The sequence below is a fragment of the Gobio gobio genome (genome assembly GCF_949357685.1).
Source record: "Gobio gobio genome assembly, chromosome: 13".
Classification (NCBI taxonomy): Eukaryota; Metazoa; Chordata; class Actinopteri; order Cypriniformes; family Gobionidae; genus Gobio; species Gobio gobio.
Window position 1 is genome coordinate 49,693,609 of NC_137106.1, and position 21,211 is coordinate 49,714,819.

The 21,211-nt window shown below is 39.2% G+C and overlaps 1 protein-coding gene across 1 annotated transcript; it reads left to right on the top strand.

Annotated features, from left to right (window-relative positions):
* Positions 1–5,123: 5,123 nt before the first annotated feature.
* Positions 5,124–18,963, top strand: LOC307136443 (uncharacterized protein). The gene is made up of 12 exons (XM_079833466.1): positions 5,124–5,326; positions 5,471–5,643; positions 5,727–5,858; positions 9,718–9,846; positions 9,962–10,106; positions 13,455–13,633; positions 13,753–13,849; positions 13,962–14,079; positions 16,514–17,780; positions 18,251–18,323; positions 18,455–18,580; positions 18,720–18,963. The coding sequence occupies exons 1-9, from the start codon at positions 5,276–5,278 to the stop codon at positions 16,591–16,593; spliced, it is 1,104 nt and encodes a 367-aa protein (XP_079689592.1). The 5' UTR covers positions 5,124–5,275; the 3' UTR covers positions 16,594–17,780; positions 18,251–18,323; positions 18,455–18,580; positions 18,720–18,963.
* Positions 18,964–21,211: the final 2,248 nt, after the last annotated feature.

Below are 21,211 nucleotides of genomic sequence, written 5' to 3' on the forward strand. Positions count from 1 at the left end.
TGTGTTATTTCAACCATCATGGGTCATAATTAATATTTATCCTGTGTTCATATATTCAGGATTTTATGGCCAGACTAGAAAGGAGAGCCAAATACATAGATGAACTGCGGACACAATCAACGCTTGGAAACGAGAAAGACGAAAAGGCAAAGAAGGTAAGAAGGCTATCATACTATTGAATGTGTTTTTTCAACCATCATGGGATATTTTTAATATTAATCCTGTGTTCATGTGTTCAGGTTATAGGTGCCAGACCCCCTATGAGCACCACAGCCACACCTGGACTGCGGACACAACCACCGCATGGAAGCAGGCAAGAAAAAGAGGTTTCGGCGAAGAAGGTAAGAAGGCTATCATACTATTGAATGTGTTTTTCCAACCATCATGGGACATTATCAGTATTAATCCTGTGTTCATGTGTTCAGGTTATAGGTGCCAGACCACCTATGAGCACCACAGCCACACCTGGACTGCGGACACAACCACCGCATAGAAAAACGCAAGAAAAAAAGGTTTCGGCGAAGAAGGTAAAAAGCCTATCATACTATTGAATGTGTTTTTCAACCATCATGGGTCATTATTAACATTAAGCCTGCGTTCATATGTTCAGGGCTTCTCTGAGTCTTAAAAAGACCTTAAAATGATCTTAAATCAGAGCAGAAAGTCTCACATTCATAAAGTCATGGCTGCATACATTGCAAAAAAATATTTTCTTCCTCAGTATTTATGTCCTGTTTTCCAATACAAGATACATTTTAGGGATGCGCGAAATATCAGCCACCATATCGGTATCGGACGATATATGCGTATTTTTAATGATATCGTCATCGGCCCGATAAGAACATTTGTCCGATATATTAAAACCGATAATATGTAAATTGTATTATTATGTAAAATGTAATGATAATATGTATTATTTCCTTCAGCTGAGACACTTCAAATGCCAATTATTCACCATGATGGTTATGAATCACAAAAAAAAAAAAAAAAAGGAAAATAAAGTTTGTCATATCGGCTATATAAAATTATAACGAGAACAACTGTGTGTGTGTGGGGCATGACTTTAATGGTGAGACTTTTTTTTAATAATCAGGCTCTCAAAATTATATAAAAATATGGGTTTAGATTTATCGCCCAATATATCGGTTATCAGCTTTCAAATATAAAGAATATATTTGCCAAATATCGGCCAAAATGATCATATCGGTGCATCTCTAATAAATTTACTTGAGACGCAAATGTAAAATGAAATGTAAAATGCACTATCCAAACTTAAATGGCTGTAATTGAAGAATACTTCATATAGACCTAGGTTTGGTAGACACTCGGCAGATTATTCCTGAAGTGAAAGCAATTCATAAGATGGAAGTTTAAAAAAATTACAAATACTGTAATAAATATTTGTTATTTTATATAAAATATTTTGCCTTATTTTACCTCTTTAAAGGTGAACTATGTAGGATTTTTGCAGTAAAATATCCAGAAACCACTAGGCCAGTGTTATATATTTTGTTCAGTTGAGTACTTAAAATATCCCAAATGTTTTCAACTATTTGTAAATCGTGAGAAAATTGCTATTTTAACCAAGGAACCGGGACGTGTGAGCTATGCGTGTGAGGGAGTCGCCTGTCGATTGCGTCATATCTGCGTCACCCTCGGTCTCCGGTTTTATTCAGTGAAACACTTTACTCTCACTGCAGTGTGAACAAGTGTCATAGCAGCCGCCGAGCGAACGTCATAACTTCCTTTTCAACACACTCAGATATATCTTATACGATAAACAGAGTTGCGTTACCTCAAACTCATGACTGGAAAAGAGGAAGTTGCGCCGGCAACCGTGTCATAATTAAAGTCCTGCCAGCGACTATGCCATAATAACAGTCCCGCTCTTCAATCGCTCCTGCGGCCTTGCTCAGCTCCACAACACTCGCTCCTGCTCTGCTTCACTACAGTAATGTTAATAATCGCATCCATGAACATGATTTCTGCCCGAGTCCTATCCTGACTGTTTCCCACCGGCTGTGAGGTGAAGACCACATGTCCCGAGATTCTGCGCTCAAACGTGCCGTCATCAAACTACGCCTTTGTTTTGAACAGGCGACCTCTAGTGGACGGAAAAGTTACATAGTGTAGCTTTAATTACTATAAAATCAAAGCCTTATGTCTAAACAAGTTGTGTTCCAAATTTGAAGTTGATATCACAAAAATTCAAAAAGTCCCCATGAGATTTTGTTTAGGCGCTGTACCAAAAACAGCCACCGGGTGTCAAACACATTCCATTGATTGTTTTTATGATGTATTTTCCTGTAAATTTCTGTCCAAATGTCACTCCAGCACAAAACAGTAACCAAATATGGAACCTTGAGACTCAGACCTTTCCGACGAAATGTGTTTTGTCAAGATTAGAAAATATTTTTATTATAAAGTGGTTCAAATTAATTTTGTAATATGAAACCTGACACCGCCCACTGGGGGAGGAGCCCGTTAGAAGAATTTAGAATACTGTTTCCATGGTAATGCAACGTCCGATTTTAAAACGGTTTTCACAAGATGAATTTTGAGTTCGTAAGCTTTCGAATGATACCTAATTTATGATAATTAGACTACTAAAATATGATATGAAAAAAAGACGCTAAAAAAGGCGCTAAAAATAAAAAGAGCGCCAGGCGTCCCGCCAGTGACAGTTAAGGGGTTAAAACAACATCAAATATCTGTCAAAACCTCTAAATGAAGCTGATTTTTCTGAGTTCTTGTTTTAGTCACAAACTTCACAGAAAACTTCACATTTCTGCAGTAAATGTGTCTTGATTTAGGAATCTTTAGATACAGTATTTTTGCTGGAAAAAGAGAAATCACTTTCTGCAGTGTGATCAGAAGGGGCAGTAAAAGTTATTTCCATATTGTAGTGGTTCTGAGCAAAACCATTCATGCTTTTTTTAGTCAAATGAATGAAAAAGTGACAGATATCTGTTGGAAGTGTTTCTCCTTAAACATCTACATTTAGAGAACACATTGATGTTGTGTTCCCTTCGTTTTATTCTTTACATTTGTTAATAGGTCTTAAAAAGGTCTTAAATTTACCTTCATGAAATCCTAACCCTGTATGTTGAGCATAGTATTATGGTGTTTATCCTCATTTATCATCAACAGGAGCTCACTCCGCAGCGGAACAAAGTTCTCATGAGTGAAAAGTCTTTCACACGTCCTCCCAGCTTTGGCCCTCGCCAAACCGGTATGTAAAATTTGAATTTAAAACATATCACTTGAGTATGAAGTAAGCATAAGTTCCTTTATGAGTACCATATTAACATGAAATAAATCTGATGTTTTATGCAGAACGGGATCCAACAAAATCAATTCTCGGCATCAATGTTGAGGATGAAGTAAGTGAATTTTGTATATTCTGATTGTTCCCGTTCAAATGAATATGACATTTTGTAATATGTCACCTAGGGCTGTAGCTATCGATTATTTTAGTAATCGAGTATTCTACCAATTATTCCATCGCGTAATCGGATAAGAAGTACTTTTTCATTATTAAAGAGCAATACTAAATATACAAGAGAAAATTAGACGTGCATCTTAAAATGAACAACTAATTTGTTTCCTTGGAAATAGAAAAAGTTTAAGTATTATTGCTGAAATTGCATACATTAATATCTGTGAAAACTAAACCAATTTAGTGCATTCAATTGCCATATTATATTCAAAATGCAAATACAAATATATGAATAAAAAATATATAAAAATCAATTTCAAATTACTTTAAAAAGGAATACATAGTAGAACCTAAAACAAAACCTTCAACCTATAAATCAATATAATAGTAATATAGATGATAATAATGGCTAAACATGCATTTATGTTGTGAACTTAACTTTCAAGTCTCAGCTTCAGCTCAGGTATGACACAAGCCTTTACTGTCTTCTGAAGGCTTTGTGGCTTTTGTAAGAAACAAAAATGATTGGACAGGAAGGAAACTTGGAACAAGAATAAGAGTAGAGATGCGCGGATCAGCTCTAACGTCACTGAATCCGCTGTTAAAAACAAACCATCCACCCGCATATGATTTTCTCTAGATCCGCACCCGATTGTCACATTACAATTATTCAAATTGTCCGTGGTAAGCGTGATGCTATCGCTAAACGGGTCGCGCTACTGAGCAATAATCATGCAGTCTCGGATCTTGAGATGAGCTGAATCCGAAAGTTTGAGGAATTGTTTCAGCCCTAATGTCACCCCTGGACCATAAAACCAGTCATAATGAAATTTTTTAAAATAATAATCTTTCAACTGATGTATGGTTTGTTAGGATAGGAAAATATTTGGCCGAGATACAACCACTTGAAAATCTGAGGGTGTAAAAAAATCTAAAAATTGAGAAAATCTCCTTTAAAGTTGTTCAAATGAAGTCCTTAGCAATGCATATTACTACTAATAATACATTTGTGATATATTTACGGTAGGAAATGTACAAAATATCTTCATGGAGCATGATCTTAATATCTTAATGATTTTTTGGCGTAAAATACATTTTTTTTTTGACCCATTCAATGAAGTGTTGGCTATTGCCACAAATATCCCCGTGAGACGCAGGACTGGTGTTATGCTCCGGGGTCACATATGAAATATATCTACTGCTTGTAAATTGTGTGCATTAGGTTTTTCATTTGTGTGTAGCATATGTTCTCTTCTAACCTTTCTCACTTGTTGTTTCTCAGATGTATTTACCGGGTATGAAAGTGAAAGAAGAGGAAGAGGGCAGAGAAGAAGAGGACAGAAAAAAAAAGGACAGAGAAGAAAAGGACAGAGAAGAAGAGGGCCGAAAAGAAAAGGGCCGAAAAGAAAAGGACAGAAAAAAAAAGGGCAGAGAAGAAGAGAGCATCAATGTGCCTAAAAGAAAGGTTCCAAGGAGTGCAGTTTTTAGTAACATAGAGAAGAGTATTTTAAATCGGCAGAATGAAATGCAGAAGGAGTTAGAGGAAATGAGGTCTGTCCTCAATGAAATTACTTCGAAGAACACACATTCCCAGTGGAGGGTAGCAGCACAAGAGGATAAGATGTTCAGATTATCGTGTAATTTAAGAGATTTGGTAAATACACACATACATTTACATAGACAAAAAGACTCACTGATGTCTTCTGTACAGTTCTGTCTCTTAAGATCACTTACTATTCATGTGTTCTACAGCAAAGGGAAGTTAGTGAACTTCAGTTCCAGAACCGCCATGATTATATTATCAAGTCCTGGGTTCAGGATACGTTTGATAAGATCATGGACTGTAGCCACCCGGAAATTGATGACCCCCTGAAACAGCTGGAAGTGGTGAATAATGCACAAATAATTCTGCCAATCTTGAAAGAAACTGTATTTGTTTTTGATATGATTTTTTTTTCAGTAAAGTCAGCACACAGCAATGTGTGATAAAATGCAACACGCGAGCTGATGTTTTTGTAATTCTCTCTCCAGATTCGGGACTTTTTTCATATTGAAAGATTAGAGATAAAAACAGGAAAACGGTACGCACTTCCCAAGCTATTTCATTATATTAGCTCGGAAAAGTGTGAGGACTCCGGAGTGGCCGATCAGATGTCTCAGAAAACACCAGGAAGCAAGACGATTGACCTGGAGGCCGAACTAATGTAAGTACTTTTACATGTTAATTTGTTTCAGTTTTGGTTGCCAGACACTGATTTATTGTTTTTTTTATTTCGTCATGTTTCAGAGCTGAGTTTTTTACCATAGCACAAAAAGAAACGGTAGAAGACATGGAAGAGCTGAAAGCCTGGGAAAGGTCATCTCAAGCGTGGGAAAGGTCAGCACAAGCGTGGGAAAAGTCACCACAAGCGTTGGAAAGGTAAGCACTGTCATGCCAATGTGCACAATGGATGTTTTGCATATGTATAACTCTGTAACGATGCACTTGTGTCACGATTCCATGCAAACGCCTGAGACTAAACTCGCAATGCAATATTTATCGCGGTATAAATAAAGAAGAGATGTTTTTTTAAATTATTATTTAAATGATATTATTGTTATTATATTATTATCAGGACAAACAAATATTCCCCCATTGCATTACTATGTATTATATTCAACACTACATATAGTGGTTAATGTAGTAATGTCTAGGGCTGTAATCAACCAAAGAAAATCTTGGTCGACTGAAGTCCTGAAATTTTCGACTAAAAATTACGTTAGGAAAAAAAAGTTAAATTAATTAGCTGCGCACTGTGCGCAGTACTTGGTAGCCTTGTTGTCTGCCTAAATGAATTATAAATAAACATAAAAAACTAGTAGGCTATTTGCAGTATATTAAATAGTTTTTGACCAGATTACTTTGCACTGAAATGAGGCTCTGACAGCGTTGCATCACGTGCACCTGCGCAATATCATAGTACAATATTTTCGTAAATCATAGGCTATGTTGTCAACTAGATATCATCACAAGAACTTTTGAGGAATATGCAACATCATTTAGACAATTGTTTTTGTCATATGTATTATAATAACTGACAGACAGTATCATTTCAGCCGCTCTGTGAACATGAGTTCAGCTTTGCGGCTGAGACACGAATAGACTATTAACATAAAGCTTTTACTCTTAAACACAAAAGGCACGTCCACTTTAATAAAAAATGAATATTTATTAAACAAGAGCAGAAAAAACGCTCTCACCATTAAATAAATAACGTTAATATACAGAAAACTAGCCTTCTTCAATATGTCTCTTCTCCAGTGGGTTGGGCTAATCCAAAAGAAGTGAAAACAATGGGGGTGTTCTGAAGACAGTCTATTACCTGTGAAACAGGGGTGCTCTGAAAACACCCCCATTAGTGCTTTCCACCTGATGAAATGAACGCGGTAAAACTGACAGTACAGATCCACTTAGCGCGGTGTTGTGACGCTTCCCCTCATGTGTATGTTGATGGGCGTTCCTCAAGTTTACCGCTATGGGCGTGCGTTTGAGCCAGCGAGGAATGAAAAACAAAGGACCAGCGAGAGACTTCTCTTCGCCAGTTGGTTGGGCTAATCCAAAAGAAGTGAAAACAATGGGGGTGTTCTGAAGGCAGACTGTTACCTTTGAAACAGGGGTGCTCTGAAAACACCCCCATTAGCAATTAGAGCTTTCCACCTGATGAAATGAACACGGCGTGGCAAAACTGATTAAATGAACGCGGCAAAAAATCGACCAATCAGAATTTTGGTCGAGCCAGAACGTATCGACTAAAAATCGACTAATCGACTGGGAGATTACAGCCCTAGTAATGTCACTGAAACGTTCATCCGTGCGCACTCCTGTTTTTATAAGAATAAACCATCTCAAATTCTTCGAATAATTATATTACTAAAACTAGATGTGATCTGGTGATTTAAATGATGTTTGCGCTTTCACTTTGAGGAGTGTGTGTGCGCTTCAGATGATCAATGCAGTCAGTCACAGATCTAATCACAAGAAAGTAGAGTTTAGGTTCTCTGCCTTGATCAAGCATTTGTGTTTTTTTAATCATTATTTTATTAGCCTAATTGAATGGGCAGAAAGCTATGCCTGAATCAGAAATAATATATTTTTTTTAGCAAAGTAAGAATTAATACTACAACAAATGTGTACCGCCGTCGGTGTGTGAATGAGTGAATGTGAGGCAAATGTAAAGCGCTTTGGATGGCCGTAGGTCTGTTAAAAGCGCTATATAAATGCAGTCCATTTACCATTTACCATTAGAGATGTGTGCTAAACTGATGAAGTGCAGCATCTGAACAGAACCGCTCTGAGACGCCAGTCATGAGCTGCTCGCGGGAACACTGCGCTATGATTAAAGATTTATTTTCGTTTAGAATTGTTTTGTTTAAAAGGGGACACTTCAAGCGTTCTATACACACATTTCTCATGTCTGTGAGGCTGAGTTTGGGTTTATTTATGAGATGTTCAAGAACAATCGTGATCGCTCCCGCGCCTCCATGTCACGATTGCTGTCTGCTATAGCCGATTTGCTTCTTATTTATTAAATCCAGGCAATTGGCTGAGGAAACATTGATTAAAATTAAGACACAATTTATACTAAACGAAATTCACTTTAAAGAAAGGCTTTCTACAAAACAAAACTTAAGTGCATCTTTGCACTTTTCATAATCAGATGAAATTAAAAAAAAAACTAGAGTTGTTCTGATTCTGATACTAGTATCGGAAATATCCCCAATACCACAACAAATTCTGGCATCGGTATCGGCGAGTACTTCAACCCATGTACCGATCCGATACCATTTTCTTAAACAAGACCTAGTTATTATGACCGCGAGCTTTGCCTAACCACTGCGCATTTCTTCTTCGCTGTTCAGAATGCATTGCAAACACAGGAAGTTGTGCTGTGTTGCCACAAGCAACCCGTTTAGAGCAGCGAAGAAGAAATGAAAAAGCATTAGCAGTATGTCCGCTGTTTAGCAGTATTTCGTCTCTGTGAGGATGGCGGGCGCCCGCGCACACACACACACGCGCGTGACACTCGCTTGCTGTCTTTGTCCTCCCCCAGTTTCTCTACCTCTACGTGCGTTTTTACAGTCTATGGGCACTATATGAGGACACAAACCCATAAACCGTCACTTCATGAGAATTTACTGTGTCATATCATGAACACAGACACTCAAAGGTGTTCACGGCAACCCGTCAAAATAAAAGTTTCGGTTTGACGTGAAGAAATTTTCAGAATATGTTAGGCTACTGTTGTAGCCTACTGTAGATTTAGCTGTGTCTCTATGTAATAATAATAGTTATGCCTAGAAGGTTGTAAAGAGATTATTTTCTGATTAATATATAATTTTTTTATATTCCTACATTTATTATACTGTTTTTTATACAGTTATATTGTAAAACTAAAATACCTTTTTCAGTTTGCAGTGTTAGATTTGTGACTGCATTTGAAGTTCTTCTTCACTTAAGAAAAATAAATAATATTACTGTCAAATGCATGTCAGATAATACAAATACTGTAATAAATACAGTAGTTCACTTTTTAAATGTTTTTTACCATGTTTTATTAAGGGATAAATCTGAAGCACACCATAAAATAATTCTAGCAGTTCATACAGGGCTAGTAGTGAATACAGCTGTGTATATACAGATACACACCCAGGTATCGGATCAGTACTCGCTATCAGCCGATACCCTGAGCCCAGGTATCGGAATCGGTATCGGGAAGGGGAAAAGGGTATCGGAACATCTCAAAAAATAACATTATATTTAAACATAAATATAAAGCAAAATACATTGTGTAATGGCTACAACAAGTATAGTCGGCTACAGTACTGATAAATGTCATGTCTGAGGGATTTGAGCGAGCGTTGTTTGACCGGTGAGGGTTCATGAGACATTCATGACATTTTTTGGATCTTTTTGAGAGGAATGGACTTTAAATGGAGGGACAGAAATCTTTCTCTGGTTTCTTGAAAATGATCTTCATTTGTGTTTTGAAGTTAAATGAAAATCGTACTGGTTTGAAACGACATGAGGGTGAGTAGATGATGACAGGATTTACATTTCTGAATTATACCTTATAAACACAGCTGAGCCTTGGATAAAACAACTCTATAACGCGAATCATATAATTTACATCGTATATCGAGATATAAAAAAGCAATGTATTGTTACACCCCTAATGTATGATGTTGCATATGCACAGTGAAGAAACTGCTTCTGATAACATTCTTCATCTCTGTTACAGTGTCAGTGAAGTCGTCAGTGATCCTGCTGAAGAACAGGACTTTGAACGGCACTTAGGGTGGATGTATATGCACTTAATGAAAGACCATGAATATGAACTGGACCGCTATCAGGACGAAAAGGAAAAGATGTATGTTTCTTGTGCACAACCATGTGTTCTACACACTCTCAATCGGTGGGAAATCTGGGAACTGAAGACAGTAACAGTGTTTGACCATCTTTTTGTCTTGTGTGTTTTTGTGCAGCAAGAAGAAGATAGACAACTTTATAAAGCAGTTATACTCGAGGAACAAAAAGGAGGCAGAGAACCGTAAAGCCATAAGACTGATGGAAATTAAAATTGAAAACACGGAGTCGCACAAATCTGACCAAATCGATTTAAGAAATACGGTAAGCACATCGTGTCCCATCTAAAGCCATCACACCACCACGCCGCATCCAAATGTTTTACAGTTTTTCTCCATTGGTTTGGCTCATTTCTTGAAACAGAAATTACACTCTCAAAATTGTAAGATCCTTTGGCAAAACGGTCTTACAGTTCAGCACAACACTATAGCTCACTTGCAAAAGCTAATATCTCTCCGAAAACTGTTCACGCATGCTTCAAAACTAAATTCCTTTCCCATATAAATAGTCAGTGCCACCAAAATGGCAAAGATCTTTCTCAATCGCTTTGGCTCATTTCTTGAAACAGACCGGATGTTCTCATCACTCTTGGTGCTTTTGCCAAAACAACGTGGATGGTTCAGCACAACACCATGGTTCATCTGCAAAAGCTCATACCTCTCCCAAAACAGTTCACTCATGTGCCAAAACTAAATTTCCTTCTCATTTAACCCTCTCGAGTCGGCAATCAAGCCGGCATGATTGGCTTGCTTTTTTCTTATCAATGCCAAAGAGACTCAAATAACTCTAAGTCGTTTTTTTTTCATTCAGGCAAGTGTTATACATCATTATAATCTGTTAAGTTTCAATTTTTTTTTAGTACAGTCACAATAAAAACAAATTGTTGTGATTTTTGCAAAATACAGAAATCAAACACGATGCGCGATCTGCAGCCTCTCTGTCAAAGACGTTCATTCAGATAGTCTTCAGAAAATGACCTCTAGCTTATTGAATACTTGTCTGACAAACATGAGCCATAAGTCAAAAGAAACGCTGAAATGTCAGGTTTTAAACACTGTAAACCAAATCAAAAACAAATATTCTGTGTTTATGTAATCCGTTTGAAAGCAGAGCGTTGTCAGTCGTTCCTGAGCGGTTCATTATACGTTAATGCGACCACGCCCACGAAGCGCGCGCTCTATTGAGATTCAAATACTGAGGCGACACCCACACACACATCAGCTCAAACAAACACATCGTGCAATGAGGCGCACTGAAGCTTTCTTTGTTTAAATTAGCTCAAAATGACTGTCAGATGTAAGTAATTACCTTGACAAACTATACATCATTTAAAAGATCTAAGACTCAAGCTTCCATTTTTGACCTCTGTTTTATTCTCAAAGACATATAGTGACCGTAATTTGTTAATATGTGTCAGGAGTTATGAATATGAAAACCGTCGGTACCTTCTAAAGATAGTAATACGAGCGTCAGCTGCTCTCATTCATAAAAAAGGGCGCTCCGTGCACATGTAGTCCATATATAGCACTCATGAAGAAGATATCATCTTCATGCGTGCTATATATGGACTACATGTGCACGGAGCGCCCTTCGGCTGCCAGTATGAAGAGTTTTTTATGAATGAGAGCAGCTAACGCTCGTATTACTATCTTCAGAAGGTACAGACGGTTTTCATATTCATTGATCGATTTCTGGAAGCTGTTTATGTCAATGTCACATGGTATCACCATGTGACATTGACATAAACAGCTTCCAGAATTTGCTCTAACAATGTTAGACTAACATGCAGATAGACAAGTTTGAAGATAATAAACACAATCGCGACAATATATGGCTTATCTGTGTTATTTATACCATGTTGGGTGTTCTCATAATAGATTATATTTATAATGCAATACTACTCAAACTTTTATAATTATGCAGAATATTGTGAAATATATTTTCTGTCTGATTTTTTGATCCAAAGCCACTTCCCCTCTCATCCTCCCTTCCCCTCTCTACCCCTCTCTACCCACTTCCCCTCTCATCCCCCCTTCCCCTCTCTACCCCTCTCTACCCACTTCCCCTCTCTACCCCTCTCTACCCACTTCCCCTCTCATCCTCCCTTCCCCTCTCTACCCCTCTCTACCCACTTCCCCTCTCATCCCCCCTTCCCCTCTCTACCCCTCTCTACCCACTTCCCCTCTCATCCCCCCTTCCCCTCTTTTCCCCTCTCTTCCCCTCTCTACCCACTTCCCCTCTCATCCCCCCTTCCCCTCTCTACCCCTCTCTACCCACTTCCCCTCTCATCCCCCTTCCCCTCTCTACCTCTCTCTACCCCTCTCTTCCCCTCTCTACCCCTCTCTTCCCCTCGCTACCCCCTTCCCCTCTCATCCCCCCTTCCCCTCTCTACCCCTCTCTACCCCTCTCTACCCACTTCCCCTCTCATCCCCCCTTCCCCTCTTTTCCCCTCTCTTCCCCGCTCTACCCTCTTCCCCTCTCATCCCCCCTTCCCCTCTCTACCCCTCTCTACCCCTCTCTACCCACTTCCCCTCTCATCCCCCCTTCCCCTCTTTTCCCCTCTCTTCCCCTCTCTACCCACTTCCCCTCTCATCCCCCCTTCCCCTCTCTACCCCTCTCTACCCACTTCCCCTCTCATCCCCCCTTCCCCTCTCTTCCCCTCTCTACCCCTCTCTTCCCCTCGCTACCCCCTTCCCCTCTCTACCCACTTCCCCTCTCATCCCCCTTCCCCTCTCTTCCCCTCTCTACCCCTCTCATCCCACTTCCCCCCTTCCCCTCTATACCCCTCTCTACCTCTCTCTACCCCTCTCTTCCCCTCTCTACCCACTTCCCCTCTCATCCCCCCTTCCCCTCTCTTCCCCTCTCTACCCCTCTCATCCCACTTCCCCCCTTCCCCTCTATACCCCTCTCTACCCCTCTCTTCCCCTCTCTACCCCTCTCTTCCCCTCTCTACCCACTTCCCCCCTTCCCCTCTCTACCCCTCTCATCCCCCTTCCCCTCTTTTCCCCTCTCTACCCACTTCCCCTCTCATCCTCACTCTTCCTCTTCCTTGAGCAGGCAGTTGCCCTTGTTCATTTACTTGGGCAGGTGCAAGTAAACATACCGTTTGATTGGTCATCTGAGATGTGTGAAATACAGCACTGTCAATTGCTGTAATACATTTATCAAATGTTCCAAGGGATTTATTTATGGTATTCATGGTATTATGTTCTTGACTAATTTTGACAATTGAACAGACTATTGTGCATGTGATGACTTGTACGATGAAATGACGCTGACACGTTTTGGAGCGAACAACCATTTGACTGAGAATCAACAATCAGTTTAGATCAACAAGATCTATTCACTTGGAAATTGTGCTAAATGTAGGCTACCTGTACTTAATCATTTGCAAAGATGTACTGAGACACTGAGACATGTACTTAGACATTTGCAATTTGATGAAATGAATGAGAAATGCTATTCTGTTGTGAACAATTGCGAAGTGGTTTGGAGGTTTGTCCATGTTGTTTTGAGAATGTAATTTCTGTTTCAAGAAATGAGCCAAACCAATGGAGAACAGCCGTATAGTCATTTACAGTTTATCTCATCGTTTTGCTTTTGCCTCACCAGATCCAAAAATTAAGTCAGCAGCTCTCTGGGTTTTACAAGGAGACCTTACGCCGTCGCGCTGGCGTAGCAATAGAAATGCTGGAAGATTTGGACGAATGGCTTTATGACAAGATGGAAGTCATGCCGCCTGAGAGATGCTGCGAAATAAGAAAGAAGCTTTTTAAAGCCTATGCTAACACGTAAGATATAAAAATACATGTCTTCGTGACACAAAGCAATAAAGCTACTGTGATGATCATCAGTGGCTATTATAATTGTATGGTTTGTGTGATCTTTTGATAATCTCCCTCCTTTACAGTGTGAGGGAAAATAAAAAACTCGAGGTGGATGCATGGTTTGCGGAACGGAGGAAGAAAAGACTGGAGAGAGCTTTTGCTCCTCCTCCACCGAAAATGGTAAGGGCCACACAGAACCAGCACTACATACCCCATACTTTTGTCTTGCTCATCAAATATTGTGACATGGATCCATAGTGTGACTAACTTAAAAATCACGTCTCTATTGCAGATCGGAAAAAGACCAGTGCCACGCATCTCTGGGGGACTCCAGCCTCCTCTGGTGCCTTCCCCAGCACCCAGGATTAAAGACAGACAAGGTGAGAGAAAAGGAGATGGAAGGATGAGAAGCGACAGAGGGTAGAGAGAGAGAAAAAAATCACCTGGGTGAAATCCACCAAACTCCTCCTCGTTTGGATACCTCTCGGTGGACAGCTCTCTGACTCCGGCGCCTGGGGGACGACGGGCCCCTCCGGCCTCAGGCAAACGCTGGCGACTCTTCCGCTCCCTCTTGACAGATAGACAGATAGAGTCCAGTTCCAAAAGCGCACTGCCATCCGGCCTTCCAGCAGCCGGGTGAACTCCTCCAGGCGATGGCGCTGGAAACCCTTCAATGGACGGCTCTCTGACTCCTCCCCTGCCTCGTGGACGACGACGGGCCCCTTCAGCTTCAGACACCTGGAAGTGAGTCCCCCGTTCCCTGCTCCTCCTAGATAGATAGATAGATAGATAGATAGATAGATAGATAGATAGATAGATAGATAGATAGATAGATAGATAGATAGATAGATAGATAGATAGATAGATAGATAGATAGATAGATAGATAGATAGATAGATAGATAGATAGATAGATAGATAGATAGATAGTAGGGCTGCCCCTAACGACTATTTTTATATCGACTAATCTATTGACTAATTTATCGATTAATCTATCGACTAATTTATCACGATAATTTTCAACAATTTTAGTTAAAAACATTTAATTTAACTTGCACCGTTGGCCTTCAGTAGTGTCCTATAAAACATATAAATGTAAACAAGCCTTTGACAAAATGTAAAACTAAAAGAGAAAAAATGTGAAAAGGTACAAATTTGTAAACCAATATAACAAAAAAAGAGAATATCAGCAAATACTTTTTATATAGAATAGTGTTGTCAAGATACCAAAATTATGACTTTGATACCAGACTAAAATACCTCAATACCGATACCGAATTGATACTTTGGCAAAAAACAGTAAAAGTAATTGAGTAATATGACAGAACTTACTATTCATTGTTTTATCATTCTTTTAGGGTTAAAAAACCCTATAAACTCACTTGTCCGGCATGTTCCTGCCCTTTCACACAGAATATGAGGTCCGGCCCTTTAAGAGCTGCACGGACCAAATTCATTGTAATACCCGATTTTTCACTCAACTCTGTATGCGTTCACTAAAGACATATCCGACTGCGTTAACCCGAATACTCGCCAGGACGTGCATTTTTACAGAGAGTTCGGCAGCATGAACACGTCCCGGCCGCGCCACACTTTTCTGCTGCTTTCTTTTTCCTGAGCTGCTCGTATATATTCGACTGTTCTGCTTCCATTGTTTAGTGAACGGTGGAAGCAGAGCTCACACACACGTCCTCACTCCTGCTGTCACACACACACGTCCTCACTCCTGCTGTCACACACACACGTCCTCACTCCTGCTGTCACACACACACGTCCTCACTCCTGCTGTCACACACACACGTCCTCACTCCTGCTGTCACACACACATCGTCCTCACTCCTGCTGTCACACACACGTCCTCACTCCTGCTGTCACACACACTCACTCCTGCTGTCACACACACACTCACTCCTGCTGTCACACACACGTCCTCACTCCTGCTGTCACACACACACGTCCTCACTCCTGCTGTCACACACACACGTCCTCACTCCTGCTGTCACACACACACGTCCTCACTCCTGCTGTCACACACACATCGTCCTCACTCCTGCTGTCACACACACGTCCTCACTCCTGCTGTCACACACACACTCACTCCTGCTGTCACACACACACTCACTCCTGCTGTCACACATCGACGCAGATTAAGAAATACTGCTCTTATTACTTCATATCGTTCCCAACTTACCCAGTCGACTAAAAATATTGACGTCGACTAATTAACAGCGTTGACGTAGCTGATTGTATCGACCAATTGCAACAGACCTAATAGATAGATAGATAGATAGATAGATAGATAGATAGATAGATAGATAGATAGATAGATAGATAGATAGATAGATAGATAGATAGATAGATAGATAGATAGATAGATAGATAGATAGATAGATAGACGGACAGAGATGGATAGATGGATGGATAGATAGATAGATAGATAGATAGATAGATAGATAGATAGATAGATAGATAGATAGATAGATAGATAGATAGATAGATAGATAGATAGATAGATAGATAGATAGATAGATAGATAGATAGATAGATAGATAGATAGATAGATAGATAGAGTTTATCATAGGGAGGAGAAGCAGGGAACGGGGGACTCACTTCCAGGTGTCTGAAGCTGAAGGGGCCCGTCGTCGTCCACGAGGCAGGGGAGGAGTCAGAGAGCCGTCCATCGAAGGGTTTCCAGCGCCATCGCCTGGAGGAGTTCACCCGGCTGCTGGAAGGCCGGATGGCAGTACGCTTTAGGAACTGGACTCTATCTGTCTATCTGTCAAGAGGGAGCGGAAGAGTCGCCAGCGTTTGCCTGAGGCCGGAGGGGCCCATTGTTGTCGCCCAGGCGCCGGAGTCAGAGAACCGTCCACCGAAGGGTTTCCAGCACCATCCCCTGGAGATGTTATTGCAAATTTATTTCAATAAATCACATGTACATCTCAAATTAACAAACTGTACAAATCACAAATGAATTACTCTTTCCAAAGCTGTGTCACATTACTAGTTTTTCTTGATCTTAGTGCTGCATTTGACACCATAGATCACAAAATACTCTTAGATCTTCTACAAAATTACACTGGTACTCAGGGACAGGCATCATATCTATCAGAGCGTTACCAATTTGTCTATTTAGATGGAGAACAATCTAAGATAACGTTGGTAAATTATGGAGTGCCGCAAGGATCTGTGTTAGGCCCTCTGCTATTCTCAATATATATGAACTGTAATTTTCTCCTATTAAATTCAGATAAGACTGAGGTATTACTTATTTGACCAAAAACTGGTACACAGAATCTCTTAGATTATAACTTGCATTTAGAAGGATGTACTGTTACTTCACAACTTGTCTTTTGAAAATCATATTTCAAATACTACAAAAACAGCCTTCTTCCACCTCAGAAACATCGCTAAGCTACGGAACATGCGATCTGTCTCTGATGCGGAAAAGTTAGTTAATGCTTTCATGACCTCTAGACTAGATTAATAATACATCACTAGCTGGCTGTCCTGCATCCTCAATAAACAAGCTACAATTAGACCAAAATGAGCTGCTAGAGTTCTTACTAGGTCAAGAAAATATGATCACATAACACCAATTCTAACATCCTTACACTGGTTACCTATTAAGTTTCGTATCAATTATAAAGTGTTGCTACTGACCTATCAGGCCCTAAATGGTTTAGCTCCTGTGAATTTAACTGATCTTCTATTGCCTTATAACCCATCACGATCTATAAGATCACTGAACTCTGGGCTTCTGGTAATACCTAGGATATCTAAGTCCACTAAAGGAGGAAGAACGTTTTCATATTTGGCAGCTAAACTATGGAATAGCCTTCCTAATAAGACTCAATCCTCCAGTTTAAATCTAGATTAAAGACGCATCTCTTTAGCCAGGCATTCACATAATGCATCTCATAACCTTGTACTCCAGTTATGTCAGTGCACATGATTGTCTTTGCTTAATGCTTTGAACAGCAGCTACGCTAAGTATTTTTCTGTTTTTTTTTTTATCTCCGGACGCCCATCCCGAGGTAACCAGTCTGGATCAAGCCTCTCGTAAAGACTGCAGATGACCAACACCAAGAAAAGCGATGCAGGTGTATTCAAATGTGAGTATTACAAACCAAAATCACGGTTCCTTGTGTTAAAATCACATTTGTTGTGCTACTGTAGAGTAAACAGTTGAATTGTTGAAGGTGCAAAGACGACAGACAGTACAGTATAGTTGTGATTGTGCTATAAAAACACATTTTATTATGTATGAGCGCAGTAACACACACACGTCTCCAAAGTAGATTTACATAAACCATACAAAGATGCTTACTAAATGTTTATTTAACATCTGACTGGAACGTTTTCGATAAGTATTGCAGATGTCAGTAATGTTAATAAATCGACATTAAGTAACTAAACATAAGTTATCTTTTTTATGTTTCCATTCGTACTGTTGATAAATTGAGGAACATTAACACATCAGCAACTACCTCAACATTTAAGGCTATTGAGCACATAAACTTTTATGCTTTTATCAAGGTTTTGTTTAAGATCCAGGTAACGTGAAAGTTGTCTGATGTTACAGGGCCAGAAGAGCACGTGTGTGTTTATCTGGTGGAGAGAGGCTGTTGAAGGAAGGCTGTCATCAAAGGCTTTGAGTGAGTATACTACAGAAATTAATACAACTTTATTTAAAAAATCTATTTGAATCTTAAGTTGTATTTTATTTTAATTTCAAACAGTTATTTCAGCACTTTTCTGATGCTTGATGTCTGTGCATTTGCTGCAGATCTTCTGTGGTGGAGCAGGGCCTGCAAGGCAAGGTGACGGTGGAATGTGTGTGTGGGGAAAAAAGTAAAGAGCCTTGCTCAAGGACACACTGCGGAGATCCAAGCAGAAACCTTCTGCTTATCAGGTCAGTGTTTAGCCCACTACACCACAAAAGTCATAAAGCTACAATACAATTAGCATGTAATTGTAAAAATATTAAATTAAATATGCCAAGAAATGGTATGCTGACGTAACGCGTTTGAATCTGTTTAAATGTTTTACAGGTAGTCATGCTGATGGAGAGCAGGCACAGCGGCAGTCAGATGGTCCTTGTTCTCCCACTCTTGCTTCAGGGTTGTGGGGTTCAGAGGGACATGATGGACGGCTAGTACAGGCGAACGTGTCCATGGTGGTCAACTGCTTCATCAAAATAAAGCTGCAGAATTGGCACAGCTGTGTTGAGACGTCTGTAAATGTGTGATAGTTTGAACAATACATTTGAATAAAGCTTTGTTTCATGTGTTGGTGACTTATGATTACTTTTATTCAGTCTTTTACTCATTTATTCATGTTTCCTATAGTTGTCAGTAAATAATATTTTATTAACCCGTGCATTCATTTTTTGCTTGACTGAAAATGGATGTGTATTCACATCGGCTGCATTTGTCTAGTGTGTATTCATGCGTCGCTATGTCATATGACAACAAGTTGCATTTTGCTCGTTTAACTAAAACGATATCATTTTCAGTAAAAAAAAAAGAAGTAATAATTAAGTATTGATCAACATTTGTCATTATGATTGTAAGTGTTTGGGTGGGCTAGCAATGCAATTGGTAATGCAACAGGTAAAATCTGGGGTAATCTTCATTTTTAATAGTGATACTTATATTTTCTGAGTATAAAATCAACAGTTTTCTCCAAAGATGAGATCCTCGAGCAGCTGAAAGACGTCTCTGTGCAGACGCTGAGGGAAACTACTTGGTAGGGCTGTAGAGTTACTGATGCTTTGAGCTCTCACTGCACCTGTCACTCACAAATATGGGTTTGTATGCATTATATACACAGAAAAAAAACACAATAACACTGTTAGATATCTTTGAATAATTCATCATAATGCAACTAATATATATATATATATATATATATATATATATATATATATATATATATATATATATAATTTCATAAACCTGAGGGATGAAACGAGTTAAATTTAACAAGAAAAGGAAAATATTTGGAGATTTAGGCCACTTTTGCTTGTGGATAAAATAGTTTGCATTTAAAATGAAATTAACAACATATTCAAGAGATGCATGATTGTGGGTTTTCGCAAAGATAAAAAAGGATAAAACTGTGGGTCAGATAGCAGGGTTAAAATGTATTATACTACAATCACAAAATAAATGGGCAGCTGTTTCTTCAACAAGACCACAAAATTAGCAAGTTTAATCAAAATTAAGATATTTATAGATGGATGAATTAAACCTGTCACTCGTATTTCAATTTGTTGCGCTTCAGGTAACATTGTAGGCAGGGGCGGTTCTAGGATTTCCATTTTAGGGGGGCTTAGCCCCCAGTGAGGGTATTTTAGGGTCCAAATTGCGCTATTAACTAGTAGCTTACTAACATGCATATCCATAGGATGGCTGTTTATTAATACTTATAAAGTAATGCTTATAAAGCTCCCCTGAGAAAATGTTTATTTCTCTGATCTACATATGTGCCTTTTAAGATGTTCTGAAGGCCAAAAAATTAGATAACAATAGCTTGAAAACCATGTCACTGGGCAGTAGATTATTTGTCTTTCTTATCTCCACATCTCTTTTTTTTCTCTGTTTTTATCTTGCCCAGTCTCTTCCCCTCCTAACGCTGAGCTTTAACTGATATAGTTTTTCCATTTTTGTCAGTGAAGAAAGTAAATATGGTTTACATATTAACATACTGACATTTATATGTTTTATGAATACTTTTCTTAGACACGTTAATTTACTGTTTATTAAAGTTTTATGTTTATTAAATTAATTCACAAAATAAACACATTCATTACTAATCCCAATACAGGCTGAAATAGCTGAGTTTCTTTTTAATTTACTGAAGGCTACACATGGAATAATATTAATTTACAATATGTACACATTCATTATTAATCTTGTGCCTCATCTGAAGAAAATGGCTTTGTTAATATTTCTTGTTTGTTAATTACATTATGAATCACATTGGCCTATTTTCAATTCAAATTGGCGAAATTAGACAAAAGTGTAGGCTATTAATTTGCCTGAATATTTTTGTCTTTGTTTTACATTTCTGACTTAAAGAAGCAGAGTCTTAGCTTACATTTCTCTCACTTGACGTCGAGTCGTGCTGCTAAAATTCGTGTTTAGCCTCAGCAGATTCTGTGTGAACATAAAGCCCGCCTACTCTGATTTGATTGGTTTTCTCGAATATTTTGACATTGACGAGCGGTGACAGACCAATGAGGCTCAGATGAACGCACACACCTCTGCTTCTGACGTGCGCTCTGCCCGGCGCTGCTGCGGATTGAAGAACGCGCTGATTAAAAGACGAAGCCGAAGCTTCCCGCCAGTTTCATATGCTTTAAAGGTTAATCACACATTTTTTAGGGGCTGGGGCTGAAGCCCCCCTAAAAAGGGTCTAGAACCGCCCCTGGTCGTAGGTCACATGATAACGTCAACATGGCGCTTAAAGTGCGGATCGCATTCATACTTAACGAGATCAGGTAATATAGTACCTACTCTTTTTGCGTTCGTTAAGTAAG

Coding starts and splice junctions, on each gene's coding strand:
- LOC307136443 (XM_079833466.1), top strand. CDS start 5,276: ATGGACTGTAGCCACCCGGAAATTGATGACCCCCTGAAACAGCTGGAA. Junction 10,107..13,454: donor AAATCGATTTAAGAAATACG/GTAAGCACATCG, acceptor TTGCCTCACCAG/ATCCAAAAATTAAGTCAGCA. Junction 13,850..13,961: donor CTCCTCCTCCACCGAAAATG/GTAAGGGCCACA, acceptor TCTCTATTGCAG/ATCGGAAAAAGACCAGTGCC.